This window comes from Hevea brasiliensis, chromosome 1 (genome assembly GCF_030052815.1).
Source record: "Hevea brasiliensis isolate MT/VB/25A 57/8 chromosome 1, ASM3005281v1, whole genome shotgun sequence".
Classification (NCBI taxonomy): Eukaryota; Viridiplantae; Streptophyta; class Magnoliopsida; order Malpighiales; family Euphorbiaceae; genus Hevea; species Hevea brasiliensis.
The window spans coordinates 124848662-124864040 of record NC_079493.1 but is presented as its reverse complement, the minus strand read 5'-3'; the positions used below and the strand labels follow the sequence as shown (position 1 = coordinate 124864040).

Below are 15379 nucleotides of genomic sequence, written 5' to 3'. Positions count from 1 at the left end.
TGGCTTGATGATTTAAGCAACTCAATGTAATGTTAATGTCATTTCTTATAAACATCCCTACTTTCATATTCTTTGTAGCACGTTTGCAGATTTCTGCCCTTCTACTTCACAAGAGGGTACCAAGTTCTTCACAATGCAACAGCTAAATCGATCAACCAAATGTAACAATCCCGTTAAAAGATAAATTACTTAAAATATCCACTCACCCTTCATTTCCAGACGCAGAAAGAAATAGCAAAAGATAGGTCTAAGTCATGTTAAGGGTAAATTGAAGTCTCCAAAGTCTTCAACAGAGTTAGGTGCAACCGAGAAGTTGGAGTGGGCTAAAGGAGATGGCGCAAAAGAAATCAAAGAACTAAGGGAGGCTATCTTGAATGAAACAATAAGTTGATTTTTGAAATTCTAGGAAGGAGTCTTAGAAACCTGGTTTTGTGTTGCCATCCAGGAGAAGAAGGGTAAGGACAGTGCTGGGTGAAGAATGGAGCCGGAGAACAACCATATCGCTGTCACATTGTCATAGATCAAGCATGCAAATGAGTGGTGGTTAGATAAACAAAGAAACAACTTGAGCTCCGAAAATAATAATGGACTGTTGGAGACTGTTGATCAGTGGAAACAAAAGGTTAATGCTTGTTTGCTTGTTCATGTGGATTCAGCTGCATCAGCTCTAGAGAATTGATCTCATCGAGGTTGATACAGGAAGGGTATTTTCAAGTTTGAATTTCATGTTTCTCCATTGCGCAAAAATAACTCATTAGTAATATTGAATGCAGGTCCAGGATAAATTGAGCCAAACGATAATGCAAATTTGGTCAATTATATTTACAAATGCAAATTATGTATGGATTTACGTGTTTATGTAATAAGAGGCCATTTGAAGGTCTACAGAGTGAGATTTATAAAAGCTTCCTAGATTGGTTTCGTCATTCAATGCATGAAGATATGCAGAAGATGAGTCAATACACTTCTAACAGCAAATACAGTTACCTCAATTGTAAATCCTCTCTATAAGCATCATTAGTAACCAACTTACCAGAAGATCAATTAGAATTCATACCTTGCAGCGGTATGCCCTCTCCCAATTTTTTGAACTTTATTATGCTCATAAGAGGTAGAGTCCAAGCTGGAGAACAAGGGCACATGCAAAGTTCTCAGGCCTTCTTGCTGCTAGATTTAGCATGTGCCCTGCTTCTCCAGCATGGCTAGCCCCCTGTCCTTTCTGCCATTTTGAATTGAGACAGCTAAAGCTTGGTTTATAACCTTCTGAAACAAGTCCTTTTAAATGATGAGTTGAGCAGCAAAATTGTACTTATTTGGTTGTTATAGATGTTGCAGAATGCTGCAAACTGATTTGTATACCTCAACTGCGTTTGAGAGGCACTTTGTTGGTGAGGAAGTGGTTGATCTTTATGGCTTTACTTGCATTGTTCTTGAAGCAAAATCCAGCGTTATGGTGAGGTGAACTACACAACCTTTACCTTTGGTTAAGTGACTGTTGGAGGTTAGGCTGCCAAAAAGGTGGTTAATTAGAAGTGAAAAGCACTGGCCATTTGGGAAAATATGAGGCCTACGGCCTACCAGATGCCAACAGAAAGTGGCCTTCCCGATCTATGGCAGTCCACCCACCATTGAATAGTAGATCTAAAAGAATCACAGGTGAAAATATCTAAAATCAGAGGAGAAAAGTAATCCCATCAAAGATGGCTCCAAAATATGGAAATCATCATCATAGAACAATCAAGCAATTGATTTCTCACTCAGGCTATTTCATGTTATGCAAAAATTAACTTTAAACGAGCTCCCTGAAGATAGGGGAAATATATGCATGTCAAATCACTGTATCTCCTATTCCACCTGTCTAGCATCTATTTACAATCACTAGAAACAACTTCAAGCATATCCAAGATTTTCAATACTGTATGAAAGTTAGATTTAAACAGCCTGGACGGAGATTTGTTTCTTCAAGCAGAGACCTAGGGACAGCGTTGGGATGAACAGAGCGTATGCCGTGAAATATATGTCTGGACTTCCCACCAAATATCAGGACGTCTCCTGATTCCAGTATAACTTTCATTGCATTCTTTTCATCTCTATTGTCACAATACAGGAACTCTCCTTCATCTCCAATTGAAAATGAAACAACAGGTAATCATCTCTTAAGACTTCCTTCACTTTCGTCTTTATCCTGCATGGGTAATCAATCATGAATTTTGGAAGTCTTTAACTAAATGACAGAGGCAAAAGGTGTATCAATCAATATCAAGAAAAGCAAGAACACAACTGAGTTAAATGCACAAGGGATGCATGACACAATTTTAAAAAATTTCTTGTCATGCTAAATGCAAGTTCAATCACGTCTGCAAAACTATTTAATTCTATTCTCCACAATAAATGATAAAATCTAGTTCAGTTTACATCCAAACAATTGAAATAATAAAAATTTGAGGTGAAGTATATCAAGACAAATACAAACACATCATTATTTTCAGCAGACTTGTACAATATCAAAGTTGGAACAGTAAGATTCTAACAAAAATTATGTGAAACTCTATTCACAACATAAACTAATTCAATCTTACATGTTATTCTGGACAATAATCCACAAAATCACTACATCCCAGGTCCCAACTCCAACCCCCCACCCCCAACTTGCGAAAAAAGAAAGCATAAATAGAAAGAGCATCAAAAAACATCCCCTACTTCAGTTTCTAACATGTGGGGAAAATTCCACCCATTCAAACCTGATGGAGACCAAGCTGCCCACTTGCTGAGTAAAAATTTACAAATCAGATGTCTGGTGACATCCATGGAAGAATGTCTTCTACACTAGTTGCTTTAGAATTTCTTTCTATGAGAGCACAGGAATCTTTCATAGCTTTGTCAACCAAGCTACAAAATTCTTGAGGAATCTCGGGTGGTTTAGCACCATCAATTGGCTGATGTTCTCCGTGCATACTTGTATTAGGGTCCCAATTCCTACCAAGACACATCATTCTAAAATGCATTTTTGCATCATCATGGTAACCGGGTTGGTAGAAACCTCCTGGGCCTAACAAGGTCTCGGCATAGCTTTACCATTTTAACCTAGAATCACATCAGAGCAAAAAATAAATAAACAATACCAGGAACAACAGGAAAATTAACAAAAGAGAAATGTACCCAAAAAAAAGAAAGATATACAAGGGGGTAATAAAATTGTTAAAAGAGAGATACGAAGATAACATCAAGCAATACCTGATCATCTATAGACAAGTAACCCTTTAGAATAACCATCCCTGGTTTTAATATATGTCCTTGTAATTCTAAAGCTCGCTTAATCTCTTTTCGTTTGTCTCTGTTTCTTGCAAACAAAGAAGATTTTAACATCACAGATGTACCAGTCCTTGGCAGAAAAATGTCAAAAGGCTCCTCCACTGCATGATGTTCTGAATGCCCAGAAAAATTCTTGCATTCACTACTCCGAGCACATTGTTGTTGGGATGGCTGATCTTTAGCACCAGAACTCAGAGATGGCTGAGACTGATTTTGCTTGTAATGCAAGCTAAAGCTGCAAAAGATGTCTCCACTTGCTTTGATTCGCATCCACTAGCATTTGAATCATTTTTATCCTATTGGGCCATTTCTGAATGCATATTTCCATCTCCTAAAGGCAGAAGGTAGATAAACTTCGTTAGGCCTATGATTGGACCGCCCAGTATACTAGTAGGCGAAATGTGTTGCCTACTCCCCCTTCTGCCTTGTGACATTCCATCCCTTCTGCTGAAGGGGCCATCAGAGGGAGCTCCATCTGCACCATTCTTCTAGTTGGCAAAAAAATGACATCAGGGAACTTGTCCATCAAACAATAACCTCAAATTAAAAATATAAGAATTACAAATTTATCAAAAACATGCTAGTTGCTAAAAATAGGTAAAACATCAACCTGGGTCATTAACACAAGAATTCACACTTAATAAAAGCAAGCATAAACAGATTAAATCTTTCTACCTATACAGATAGTGTCGCTTCACTGATTTTTCAAGCTTTAAAGAGCAATTAATATAAACAGATATTTCTATTTCACAATTGCAATAAACATCTTCAACTACAAGAAAAGAACGAAAAATTGAATGAAACCCTAAAGGCTTCTGTATCTAATTAATCATCAGAAAACAAAATTGAATTAAATTTAAAACCAAGAAAATTCAATACGAGAGAGATTATATACATGGTGGTTACGATGAGAATAATGGCCGGCAGACCGAGACCGTCAACCTCTAGAAGTGGAATAACCGCCGTAGGAAGGAGCTCGGCCGCTATTCATGAGAAGAGGAAGCTTTGGCGGGAAAATTAGGCAAAAAAATGAAGGAATGAGATGAATTGGTGAATTGCAGATATGAACATGATAATGGTAAAGCAGAAATTGCATGGAAAGAGACTGAGATGGAGAGGAAGCAAAAGAAAGAGAGAGAGTGTGTGTGATTAACTTCTAATTGGTGGCTTTTCAAATTCCAAATTTCTGGTCTTTGGTCTTTCTTCTTCTTCTTCCAACGAAAATTCAAATCTTTACTGCCTCTTATAATATTTATTTTTTTTGATGATTTTAATTTTTCTATTTGAAAATAAATTTTATAAAATAATGAAATTTTTTTTAATAATTTATTTATATTGAATACATTATTTTGATATAAAAAATATATTCTTAAAATAATTTAACAAAAGATTTAATTTTAATATGAGAAAGCTAATTAAGAATACTTTGACTGCAAAAATTGAAAAAATTTTACCGTTTAAAATGATTTAAAATGGGTTTTGAATTAAATACTTAATTGTTAATATTTATTTTTTAGTGCTATTTTTAATGGAAGAATTTTAGATTATATATATATATTAATTTTATTATGTATAACCGTTAAATTTATGATTATAATTAAAAAATTATTTTATAATGATTTTAAGTATGTGTTTTTAATTTATTGACAGATAAGATGATTATGCACCATAAAAATTAAATTTCTTCACATAATAAATCTTTTTGAAAAATTAAATGAAAGTGGTGAGAAATAAAATATCTGAATAAAATATAGAGTGTGTGTTTTACTTTTATCGGAGTAAAATTTTTATAGAGTTTATAAATTTAATTTATATTTGTAAATATATTAAGGAAAGATTATATAATATTAAATATAAATTATATAAATTATTAAAAAAAAAAAAACCGACCATTGCCTTGAACCTTTAATTGTCGGAGGACGACAGGACGTAGCTGAGAGTGGCCCAAACAGAAAGGTTTTATTTATTTATTTTTTTGAAACAAAGCTTTTATTATCTTAATTTACAATTCCTTCCATTTATTTTTTAAAATATAATAAGAAACCCTTTATTTTTTGTTTCTTTTTTCTTTCTCCGATCTCTGTTTTGCAGCTTATAGATTTCACCATCAGCCTTTTCTCTTCCCCAGATCTCTTACATCATCGAAACCAGAATCCCAGATGCTATAGTCAGGTACTTCTCATTATAAGCGTTTGTGATTGGATAATTACGTGTTTTTGTTACACATTGATTTTTAATAGGGTATTTTGCAAATTTGCTAAACAAGTGGTTAAATGATTTCATCGTTTAGTGTTTCATTTATGGAGATAGATCTCAGGTATCTTGTTTTCGTGGTTTGTTTCATTTTGCATTAGTCGTGGTTCAATTCAATAATTTTGTCAAAAACAAGAACTGGGTCTCTGTCTTGGGGTTCTTTTGGGATCATTGTCGTATGTAGAGAACGTGAAAGCTTTGGTATTTCATTTTAGGTAAATGACAAAAGATTGAATTTTTTTTTTCTGATTTTGCTGATTGAAGAAAAAAGGGAACTTGGTTTTTTGTTCTCGTGTATTAATTTTGGCTTTGTAGCTGGAGGCTTGAGAAATTGGGGTCAATTTCAAACTAAGTTACTGTAGAGATTTTAGTGGATAGGATATTTGTTAGACTTAAAGAGACAATTTAGTGATGTTCTTAAAGTTTAGCCTTTTGCTGTTGGTGCAGTCAAAATGTAGCCTCTTATTGCGAATATTTTTTTTTTGTCAATTCCAATTTCCAACGTGACTCTTGATAATAAAAAGTTATAGAGAAGCTTAAGCATTAACCACAAACATCTTGTTCCTGCTAAATCATCAGTTTGAAAGAGTTCAGTTGGATTACAATCAGCTTGTTTGCTATCTCATATATCTGGGTTTTCTATGTATGACATAATGCAGTTTGTTTTGTACATCAGAGGAAGATAGGAAGTAAAAATGGTGAAGCTGACAATGATTGCCCGTGTCACTGATGGCCTTCCACTAGCTGAGGGATTGGATGATGGCCGTGACTTGAAAGATATTGAAATATACAAACAACAAGTGAAGGCTTTGTTTAAGAATCTCACTACACGCCAAAATGAGCCTTCAAGGTTGTCCATTGAAACTGGTCCTTATGTCTTCCAGTATCCTGCTTATGTCTGGATTTTATTCATGGGATTGCCTTTTAAATTATAGACTCGTAACTTAAATTTCACTTTTTCTACTTGATTTTGTTGAATTGACCTAGTTTGTTCCTTGCTTTGAACTTCATTTATTTATTTGATCTTGTTATTGTGTGTGTATTTGTCTGTTCTTGTGTTCATGTGTTGTAAAATTATTCCATTCTTTTTGTTAACTTATTAAAATATATATCTGCATGTTTATCTGTGTCAGCATTTCCCTTGACTTTAGAACTTAGTTATATCATTGAAGGACGTGTTTGTTACCTCACAATGTGTGATCGTTCTTATCCTAAGAAGCTAGCATTTCAGTATTTGGAAGACCTGAAAAATGAATTTGAGCGTGTCAATGGGGCACAGATTGAAACAGCTGCTAGACCATATGCCTTCATTAAATTTGGTAGGTCTTTTTGTTTCATTGAACTTGTTCTTCACGCTTAATATTTTGTTGACATTGTTTTCTATACCTCTGCTAGGCTTGATTTTGTTTTCATGTTTATGTTTTAAAGATACTTTCATAGAGAAAACAAAGAAATTGTACCAGGACACCCGTACTCAGCGGAATATTGCAAAGTTGAATGATGAACTCTATGAAGTTCACCAAATAATGACTCGCAATGTGCAGGAAGTACTCGGTGTTGGTGAAAAACTAGACCGTAAGATATGCCCCTTTATTTTGAATGTCACTTGATTTTGGCATATTATATTGTTCTTCTTTAGCTTAAGTGGATCTCAAAAGAATACAATGCTAGATATCATAATTAGAATGTGAGGAAGATCAAAACTTGAATTAAGTACAAGTTCATGCATGTTTTGAAATGTACACATGATTGTAAGATTTGATGAGTTGATGAGTACATATATATGACAACTTGGTTAGATAGGTTAACATTGCTTTTTCACATTCTGGTAAAATAATTTAAACACCTTGTTGGTTAATGCAAACACCCTTACTTTCCAGACAGCAGATTCGAAGGTACTTATAACTGTAATTGCAAATAGGGCATTCTCTATCAGTGGAAACCTTAAAACTATCTCCTTTTATTTACATTTGTTTGTTTTAATATCTTTTAAAAGAATATTATTTGATGCAGACATATTCCTTTGGTAAATTCTGGAATTGTTAGGTCTTGATATGGGAAATATTAAAGCTGAGTTCTAATGTATTACCTTCTTTGTTTGACTTTCATCATCTCTTTTGGTCTTTGCAGTCAGTGCATGCAAATCGCCATTTGTGGGTCAAGGTTGTGTTGTATAAGCTAGAATGCATATATATCACTTCTTATGGGAATTTTTATTTGATATCCTTCTGTAGTCTTTTCTTTACTAATAAATTTGTAATTAAGCCGGCCTTTTTTTTTTCCTCCTTTGTTATTTGATTTTGGTCATCTGTTGCTGTTTCCTGGGATTTTCGTGAGAACATTAACAGAAAGCACATCATTTTATTTTATTTCTTTACTAATTCTGTTAGATAATGGTGTCAGTGATCTCTCTCTCTCTCTCTCTCTCTCTCTCTGAGTGAAATATGCCTTTTGTACTATGCATATTTGGTGAAATATGCTGAAAAAATGCACTTTGCATATTTGATGATAATGCAGAGGTCAGTGAAATGTCCAGTCGGTTAACATCAGAATCTCGCATATATGCTGACAAGGCAAGAGATTTGAATAGGCAGGTTGGTTACATTGATCTATCAGTTATGTTACATTTGTATTCCAACTGGCACTTTTGAAACTTGTTTTATGTTTATTGGCCATTATGCTATAATATGTGAATGTCTTAGGAGCTGCATGAGTGCTTCTGAAGTTGAAACTTGTTTCCTATCCAAAAAGAAAAGAAAAGAAAGAAAAGTTGTACAAATGCCATTTTTATGCATTAAAAATATTTTCAAAACAAGGAATGGAATTCAATATTTATGCCTCTTTCCTTTTGCTACCTTCTTGGAACTAGCATGTAAGAATGCATTCTTTATCCAGTGGTGACGGATAGGTCTGTAACTGGAAAGGATCCTAGCCAATTGGGTTAAAATGGATCATGTGCTAAAATTTTAAGTTAGATACAGTGGCTATTGCAATGGGATGGACTAAGCTCTTATAAAGTCTGCTTTCTTTGGTGGTGGTGATCATTCTTTAAGTCTTGCTTTGTGTCCTGCAGGAGATAAACTATGTCTTTGGTTGGAATTTACTATTTGCTGTAACTGCTTGCACGTATAATTGCATGAAGTACATACAGTTGAAATTTATTTATCATGTGCTTTTTACACCCTTTGATTGCAGGCCTTAATTAGAAAGTGGGCTCCTGTTGCTATAGTGTTAGGAGTTGTTTTCCTCCTCTTCTGGGTTAAAACGAAGATCTGGTGATCCAGTTGCCTCTACGGTTTCTGAGAATTGTTGCATTATTTTCCTGGGTTTCTCTACATTGCTGTCAGTTACTTGTGTTCATGGAGAATCATCTGAACTTAAAGGACTTCTGACTGGGGACTAGATGGTCATAAAGACTTAAATCATCTTTCAAGCTGGACTGTAGTTTTTGTTCATGGGACACTCTGGTTAACAGGATTTGTTCTTTAGGTAAGCTCCCAATGACCATTTGGAGATGGGCAAGAGAGACCCTTTGGTTTACAAGGAGCAAAACTACATTGGATACAAGCAAATTTCTATATTCTCAATGCTTTATAGAGGCTTTATTGATCTACATGATTATGGCCATAAGTATGTGATCTACAATTACATTTACACGCTTTCTGCAAATTTTATATTACATCATGATTTATGTGTGCCCTCTTGTCTTTTAATTATTATTTTTTTGGTAGTATTCTAGCAGCAAATAATTTGTCTTGTTAGTTTTTGGGTGCCATAATATCTTTGACCTGCATTAGTTTTTGTCACGGCATCTGCTAAACATTAAATTTGCCATGTTCTCATTGCAGAAATGGGCAGCCCTTCATGCTGTCTGCTGGTGAATACGATCATCACTGAATAGCCTAACAATATATTGCTTATGATAGTATGATACTACATGGCATATTGATCATGTTCTTAAAACAGATTGCAGGCATAGCATTTTTCTGTTTAAAGCAAAGTGGATGATAAACAGTTTGATCATGAGTTTGTGTGAAAGTAAATTTATTTACCTTTGTGGTGAGAGACTTAATGATACTTGGTGTTTATTATGTGCTTGCCTGTTCGTGTGAATTGATTGTCCCTCGAAGTCTACTAGAATTTCTTAATGGAAGTGCAATCTGCCTACTTTGTTCATTTGGGTTTGATGGGTTTCGTGTTTATCTGCACAACATTACGATTGGCCCTGGTTGGTTATATTCAGCATGAACGTACCTCCAGGTCTCAGCGTGGTCCATCATTAAGCTGCTACTTCGGTGGAATTGTTTGTTGTCTGGTATCTCTCGAAGTAAGTGGCTTAAACCATTGATGTTTTTCCAGAAAATTGAGGGATTAAGCCTGCAATATAAGTATAAATATTTTCCTCACCTTCACCTTGCACAACCCACACTAACTTTTCGCCTTTTTCCTTTTTGTTTCATTTTCATCTGTGTTGCAAAACCTAGTTCTAGAAAAGTGGCAATTAGGAAATCAAATGGTCTAACGTCTAAGCATTCAAGTCTGCTATACCCAAATGATTTCTCTTCATACATTTCAGCACTTGCATTCTGCATTTCCAGGAAACTTAGTAGTAAGAAGAAAAGAGGAGAAAAATGAACATGCGGTCAGACAAGATTAGCGCATTAGCACATGTACTTTAAGCAGCAATGTACTGGCCGTTCAATTGAAGAATGATTTATTGAGCAGAGCACCAGGACTCTCACATTAAGTGAGCTCCATTCACGTGGATTCATTTGTAAGGTGCAAATAAGATGGAAGAATTATGCCCACCAAATCCGAGAGAGTTTGACAATGCCACCGTGATGTTCAAGCGCTCTTTTTTGGCACCAACAAGCAAAGCCTTGTCCTGAATACAGAAATAGCACGATAAATTGAAGACAAGTACTTGGAGAGGTGTAAAAACTGCACATTCTGAGATCATAGGGTGAGTGGAAGGAATAATATTAAACATACCACAGCTTTGTCAGGATTTTCAAGATTGATGTTAGGGTGGACCCATCCTGTTTGTATTGCCTATACTTATAAAAAAAAAAAAAAAAAAAAAAAAAAAAAACACCTTAATTGAGAATCAAGATAAGACCTTGAAATTCAACAAATTGTGGAGCAGTGCACCAGTAAGGAACATGTCTTGAATCTATCATAATGGATAGGCAATTGAAGCAACTTAGAAGTTTGAAGCGTTATTTCAGAAGAACAAATGGAAGAAAGCAGAAGTTGTTTACCTTTACTGTTGCTACAGCTTCCACAGCGCCTGAAGCTCCCAGTAGGTGGCCAATCATGGATTTTGTAGAGTTCACTCTTAGCTGCAAAAATTGTATCAAACTAAGAATTCTGGAGACTGGAGTGAACGCTTAGTTAAGACAGAGGAGACAAGAGTATGCGCTTTCCTGTTTACCTCAGGGTTTTGGCCAAAACAACGAACTAGAGCTTGGAATTCTGTACGATCACCTGTTTGTGTTGATGTGGCATGTGCATTTATATAGTTTACATCTTCTTTGGATACACCAGATTGAGCTAAGGCTTGTTCTATGCAAAGAGCAATTCCCATTCCTGATTTTAGAGATGAAAACAGGAATAGTTCAGCTCAGATTTCCACAGGTGTGGATCTTTTCACAAACATAAAATGCTGGAATGCTTTAACCAATGGGCTTTATCTTAACAGCAGTAGGGCTGTGAGGTCTATTTCCAATGGAAACTAAATGCATAAAAAAAAGGGAGAAATGCCGGAAAGCTTTTCCAGGCAAAGCCAGAAGAGCAAAAGGGAAAAAGAATTTGTTTTTTTCCAACTTCTACTTGGGATTTTTTTTTTGGCTAGTTTGGAAAGCTTGCTTACCATCAGGATGAGGTTCAGTCATGTGATAAGCATCACAAGTGAAGCTTCCGCCAAGGAATTCTGAATAAATTTTTGCTCCTCTTCTCTGTCATACCAGCAAGAAAATGAAATTAGGGAGGAAACTCTTGACCACATATAAGGGAAAACAAACCTGCCATAGAAAAAAATTAGAAAAAGCTGACCTAAAGCAGGTATACCTTAGCATGTTCTAGCTCTTCTAAAAGCAAAACACCAGCTCCTTCTCCAAGAACAAACCCATCACGGTTCTGTTCAATCAATACAATTTTAAGGATCAGAAAATCACAGGAATTAGCTTTTGTACCCAGTCACTACTCAAGAAGAAAGTAGAGAGCTCCATGCCCTACAGTATCCCAGGGGCGTGAGGCTTTGGTTGGATCATTATTCCTTTGTGATAGAGTTCTGCAAGCCACAAAACCTCCCAAGCCTGAAACTCCAACATCAAAGGAACATGTTGAGTTATGGCTTACATTTATTAGAGGAAAATTTATGTTTCACTAAAGCTCCTAGCAAAAGGGAGAAGCTCGGCGACGATTACGCGTGGACGTATTGTTAGAGAAAAATTTATGGTTCACTTGCCAAACTATATGCAATTGTGTTCATTTTTTCCTCTATTTTCTAATTTTTTAGTGTGTTCAAGGGTGTTTTTCGTTGTCATTGAGTTCACAGACTACAAAAATCTCATCCTTGAAACCAACAACATTACCTATTGGAATAATCGCTGCATCAGAACCACCACAAAGCATTAAATCCTGCAAATTCCACAGTTAACAAAGAGCACAGCATTAAAAATTTTAAAATCTACCTAGAGAATATTACAAAAAGAAAAGCATAAATTCCTAAAAGAATGTAGAATCTAAATGCAAATTTCCAATTGCAGTCTGCCGAAGATGAAAGGAAGGTGCTTACTGTTTCACCTCTGATGATGTGGTTTGCTGAATTAAGTATACAAAAGTTGCTAGTTGCACAAGCAGAAGAGATCGAGTAGTTAGGGCCCATCCATCCCTGCAATTTAGCAACTTGTAAATTGCTATTTGCTGCGCCAACAAATTTGTTATATAGTAATAATCCAACTTTTTGAGCTTACCAAATCCACTGCTAGTATAGCTGAACCCACATTAGTTGTTGCAAATGGTACACAAAATGGATTCATCTTTTTATATGAAACCCTCAACGCTTCAATTGCATCATTAAAAACCTGTTCAAACAGTGTGATTCGGTAAGCAGCAGAAGGAAGCAAAAGCAAGTTCTAACTTAGCTAGTTTTGAAATAACAAAAATCATTGGCGTGGTTACTGCACAGTGAACAATGCGTTGGTGATTATAAAAAGTGAATGAAATGTATGAAAATTCTGCAGCTCACTGTGAAATACAGAAAGTGAATAATGAAATACAAAAAGCGAATATACCTAGCTAATTTCTATACATAATATCAAATCTTTCTTTGGTATTCAGTTACCATTTATATGCTGACAGAGTTTCACTTACTTTCATGCCTCCCAATGCAGAGCCAATTATAATCCCACATCTAGTTTTATCCAACACATTCATAACTTGTTCTGTAATTCCACCATCTTCCAAGGCTTTCTTGCCTGCAGTAAGCAAGTAAAGCGCATATTTATCTGCCCTCTTCAAAAGCTTGGGTGAGACCCATCCATCTGGCGAGAAAGACTTGATTTCTCCAGCAATTTTCTGTTGCAATAAGAAAGTAGAGTTCAAAAAAATGGTTTCAACTATACAACCAATGACTATTATATTAGGTTTGAGCCAATGAAAATATACAGTGGGAAACTGAGAGCAGTCAAAAGCCTCAATCTCACTTATTCCACTGACACCATCAAGAAGGTTATTATAGAATGTATCTGCATCTTGACCTATTGAGGTAACCACGCCCAACCCAGTCACAACCACCCGGCGATGCTTTGTCGGAGGTTTCTTCTTCAATATGTTTTCCTTTTCAGGTTGCACAGACACGGCCACACCACCTAAAAGCACAACAGAAACAGTTACTAAGAAATGTTATAAAAAGTTCACATATACGGCAATAGTTACGTAACTATTTCTGTATAAAATGAAGTGGGTAAATGGTTTTTTTCGAATCAATGTGGAACAAGAAGCTTATCACTAGCTTTTCAAATCTTTCTTTTCTCACAAGAAATCTGGTGGTCATCAAGAAAAAAAACAATCACTATCTATCATTTAACCAGTTAAAAATGGAACCATGTAAAATTACCGGAGTGGACTGCACCATTCTTCTGCATTTGTATTCTATTTGATGATTTTGATCCAAAGAGTGAGAAAATATTGTGCAAAGATGAAGATGACCTATTTGAATTGTAGAACACCTCACATGGCTCGAAGGATAGGCAGGAACTCATCAAACTATGCATGCTAGATACTTGGAAAGATGAAAATAAGTTCTGTGAATAATGGACTGAACCAATGAGCTTCTTGCGTCTGGACTTCTTGGTCATCCTCTTTGGAGACTGAAATATAGAGGAATCTTCCTTGCAAGTCATAGACATGCAAACTGCAAGAAACCAAGAGCACAGAGGGGAGGATAAAGAAGAAACAGCCATCGATGGAATAGTAACAAAGGAAAATCCAAACTAGTTATCCAAGAAAAAGAAAAAAAAAACCCGAGAATGCGAAAACAGAGAAAGATTCAGCAAGAAATGTGATTAAAGAAAAGGGGGTGCTAAAGGTTGTTCATAGAGCTGCCATAACAGAAACTGTATATAACCCAATTTCAAATGAAACAGAAGCAAAAAAACTAAAACAAAGATGAAATGATTAAATTAAGAGTTCAATGGTTTATTTGGAAAATCGTCATTGGGAAACAGACACTTTGGAAAATCAATATTTACGAACATGATATGATATACGGTGATTATTTTTCTACTTCACAGCTGTTGAAGGTCCTTAGTGCCATATTTCTACTGGAACTGCAAGTTAAGGCAAAAAGAAGAGGTAAATCTAGGTGGGTTTTTATTCTAAAATGGAGAAGGCTACGATTTCAAACAATTTCTGTGCTTTACAATATTGATTATTGTATGTTTGTATTTGTATTTTCCTAAGTTTCCTAAGATACGGGACTCTTAATATTGTATTTTAATCTGCTTGACGAATATGTTGCGGTAATATTCTTTCTCCACAGCATCTGATTCCTTACACTAGCAGAGTTCCTTTACAGCCGAGCTCTGAGTTTGAGTTGAAGAAATAAAATAAATGAAAATGATAGGCATGGTGAGTTGTTGTGCCATAGTAATTACAGAAGAGGATATAATTACAGAAATTGAATAAATCAAATACGAAATTAAATTAATGATAAAATATAAAGACCATGAAGGATATTAAGATCCAAACCACAGGATATTATAATCTCTGCAGACTGCAGGCTTGTATATTCCAGATTTCTTGGATAATTCGTTTATACTGTCCGATGTTGATATGATAATTAACAATAAAACTTGAAAAAAAATGGTATATTCTTGGTTAGAATGACAAAAGCAGAATCATCTTGTGGCTCATGGATGTGATTAGAAGATGGTTTTCTGTCTGCTGTAAAGAAACCATTTGCATTGAAACTTCGTCAAGTGCAATGAAAAATTCATGGTCGTGTTCCCAACCAAAGATTAAAATGGATAACACAAAATGTGTTATTTTCTTTTTGACAAGATGAATTTTTTAATGAAATAATTTAATTCTTAAAAAAATTTAAATTATTAATTAGTCTAAATATTGACAATGAAATAATAATATCCGAATTAAACTCTGCATGAATCCTCCACTCAAGGTCTGTTTGGATGGGGTGAGGGATGTATAAGCAATGAAAGGGCAAGAAAGGGTAACGGAGGGAAAGAGTAAAGATGGATTATAATAAAAAAAAAATTTCTTGTTTGAAAAATGGTAAATTAATGAAAAG

At 35.1% G+C, this 15379-nt stretch overlaps 2 protein-coding genes and 1 pseudogene across 3 annotated transcripts; 1 reads left to right on the top strand and 2 right to left on the bottom strand.

Moving 5' to 3' along the window:
* Positions 1 to 1701: 1701 nt before the first annotated feature.
* Positions 1702 to 4455, bottom strand: LOC110634298 (alpha-ketoglutarate-dependent dioxygenase abh1-like; annotated as a pseudogene).
* An 866-nt stretch (positions 4456 to 5321) lies between these two features.
* Positions 5322 to 9264, top strand: LOC110634281 (25.3 kDa vesicle transport protein SEC22-1). 2 transcript variants are annotated; one of them, XM_021783225.2, is made up of 6 exons: positions 5322 to 5484; positions 6225 to 6448; positions 6724 to 6884; positions 6994 to 7140; positions 8083 to 8159; positions 8761 to 9264. In XM_021783225.2, exons 2-6 carry the CDS (start codon positions 6261 to 6263, stop codon positions 8842 to 8844), a joined length of 657 nt encoding a protein of 218 aa, XP_021638917.2. In that variant the 5' UTR covers positions 5322 to 5484; positions 6225 to 6260; the 3' UTR covers positions 8845 to 9264. The 2 variants fall into 2 exon arrangements, with proteins under 2 accessions (XP_021638917.2, XP_021638916.2); XM_021783224.2 differs by having other exon boundaries at positions 5323 to 5484; positions 6242 to 6448.
* Positions 9265 to 10119: 855 nt separating this feature from the next.
* Positions 10120 to 14613, bottom strand: LOC110634280 (3-oxoacyl-[acyl-carrier-protein] synthase II, chloroplastic-like). The gene is made up of 13 exons (XM_021783223.2): positions 13688 to 14613; positions 13237 to 13439; positions 12943 to 13146; positions 12543 to 12653; positions 12365 to 12460; positions 12162 to 12207; positions 11803 to 11882; positions 11635 to 11703; positions 11438 to 11522; positions 11000 to 11154; positions 10827 to 10907; positions 10558 to 10617; positions 10120 to 10450 (listed from the first exon to the last, which is right to left on the bottom strand). Exons 1-13 carry the CDS (start codon positions 14031 to 14033, stop codon positions 10334 to 10336), a joined length of 1653 nt encoding a protein of 550 aa, XP_021638915.2. The 5' UTR covers positions 14034 to 14613; the 3' UTR covers positions 10120 to 10333.
* Between the last annotated feature and the right edge of the window lie 766 nt (positions 14614 to 15379).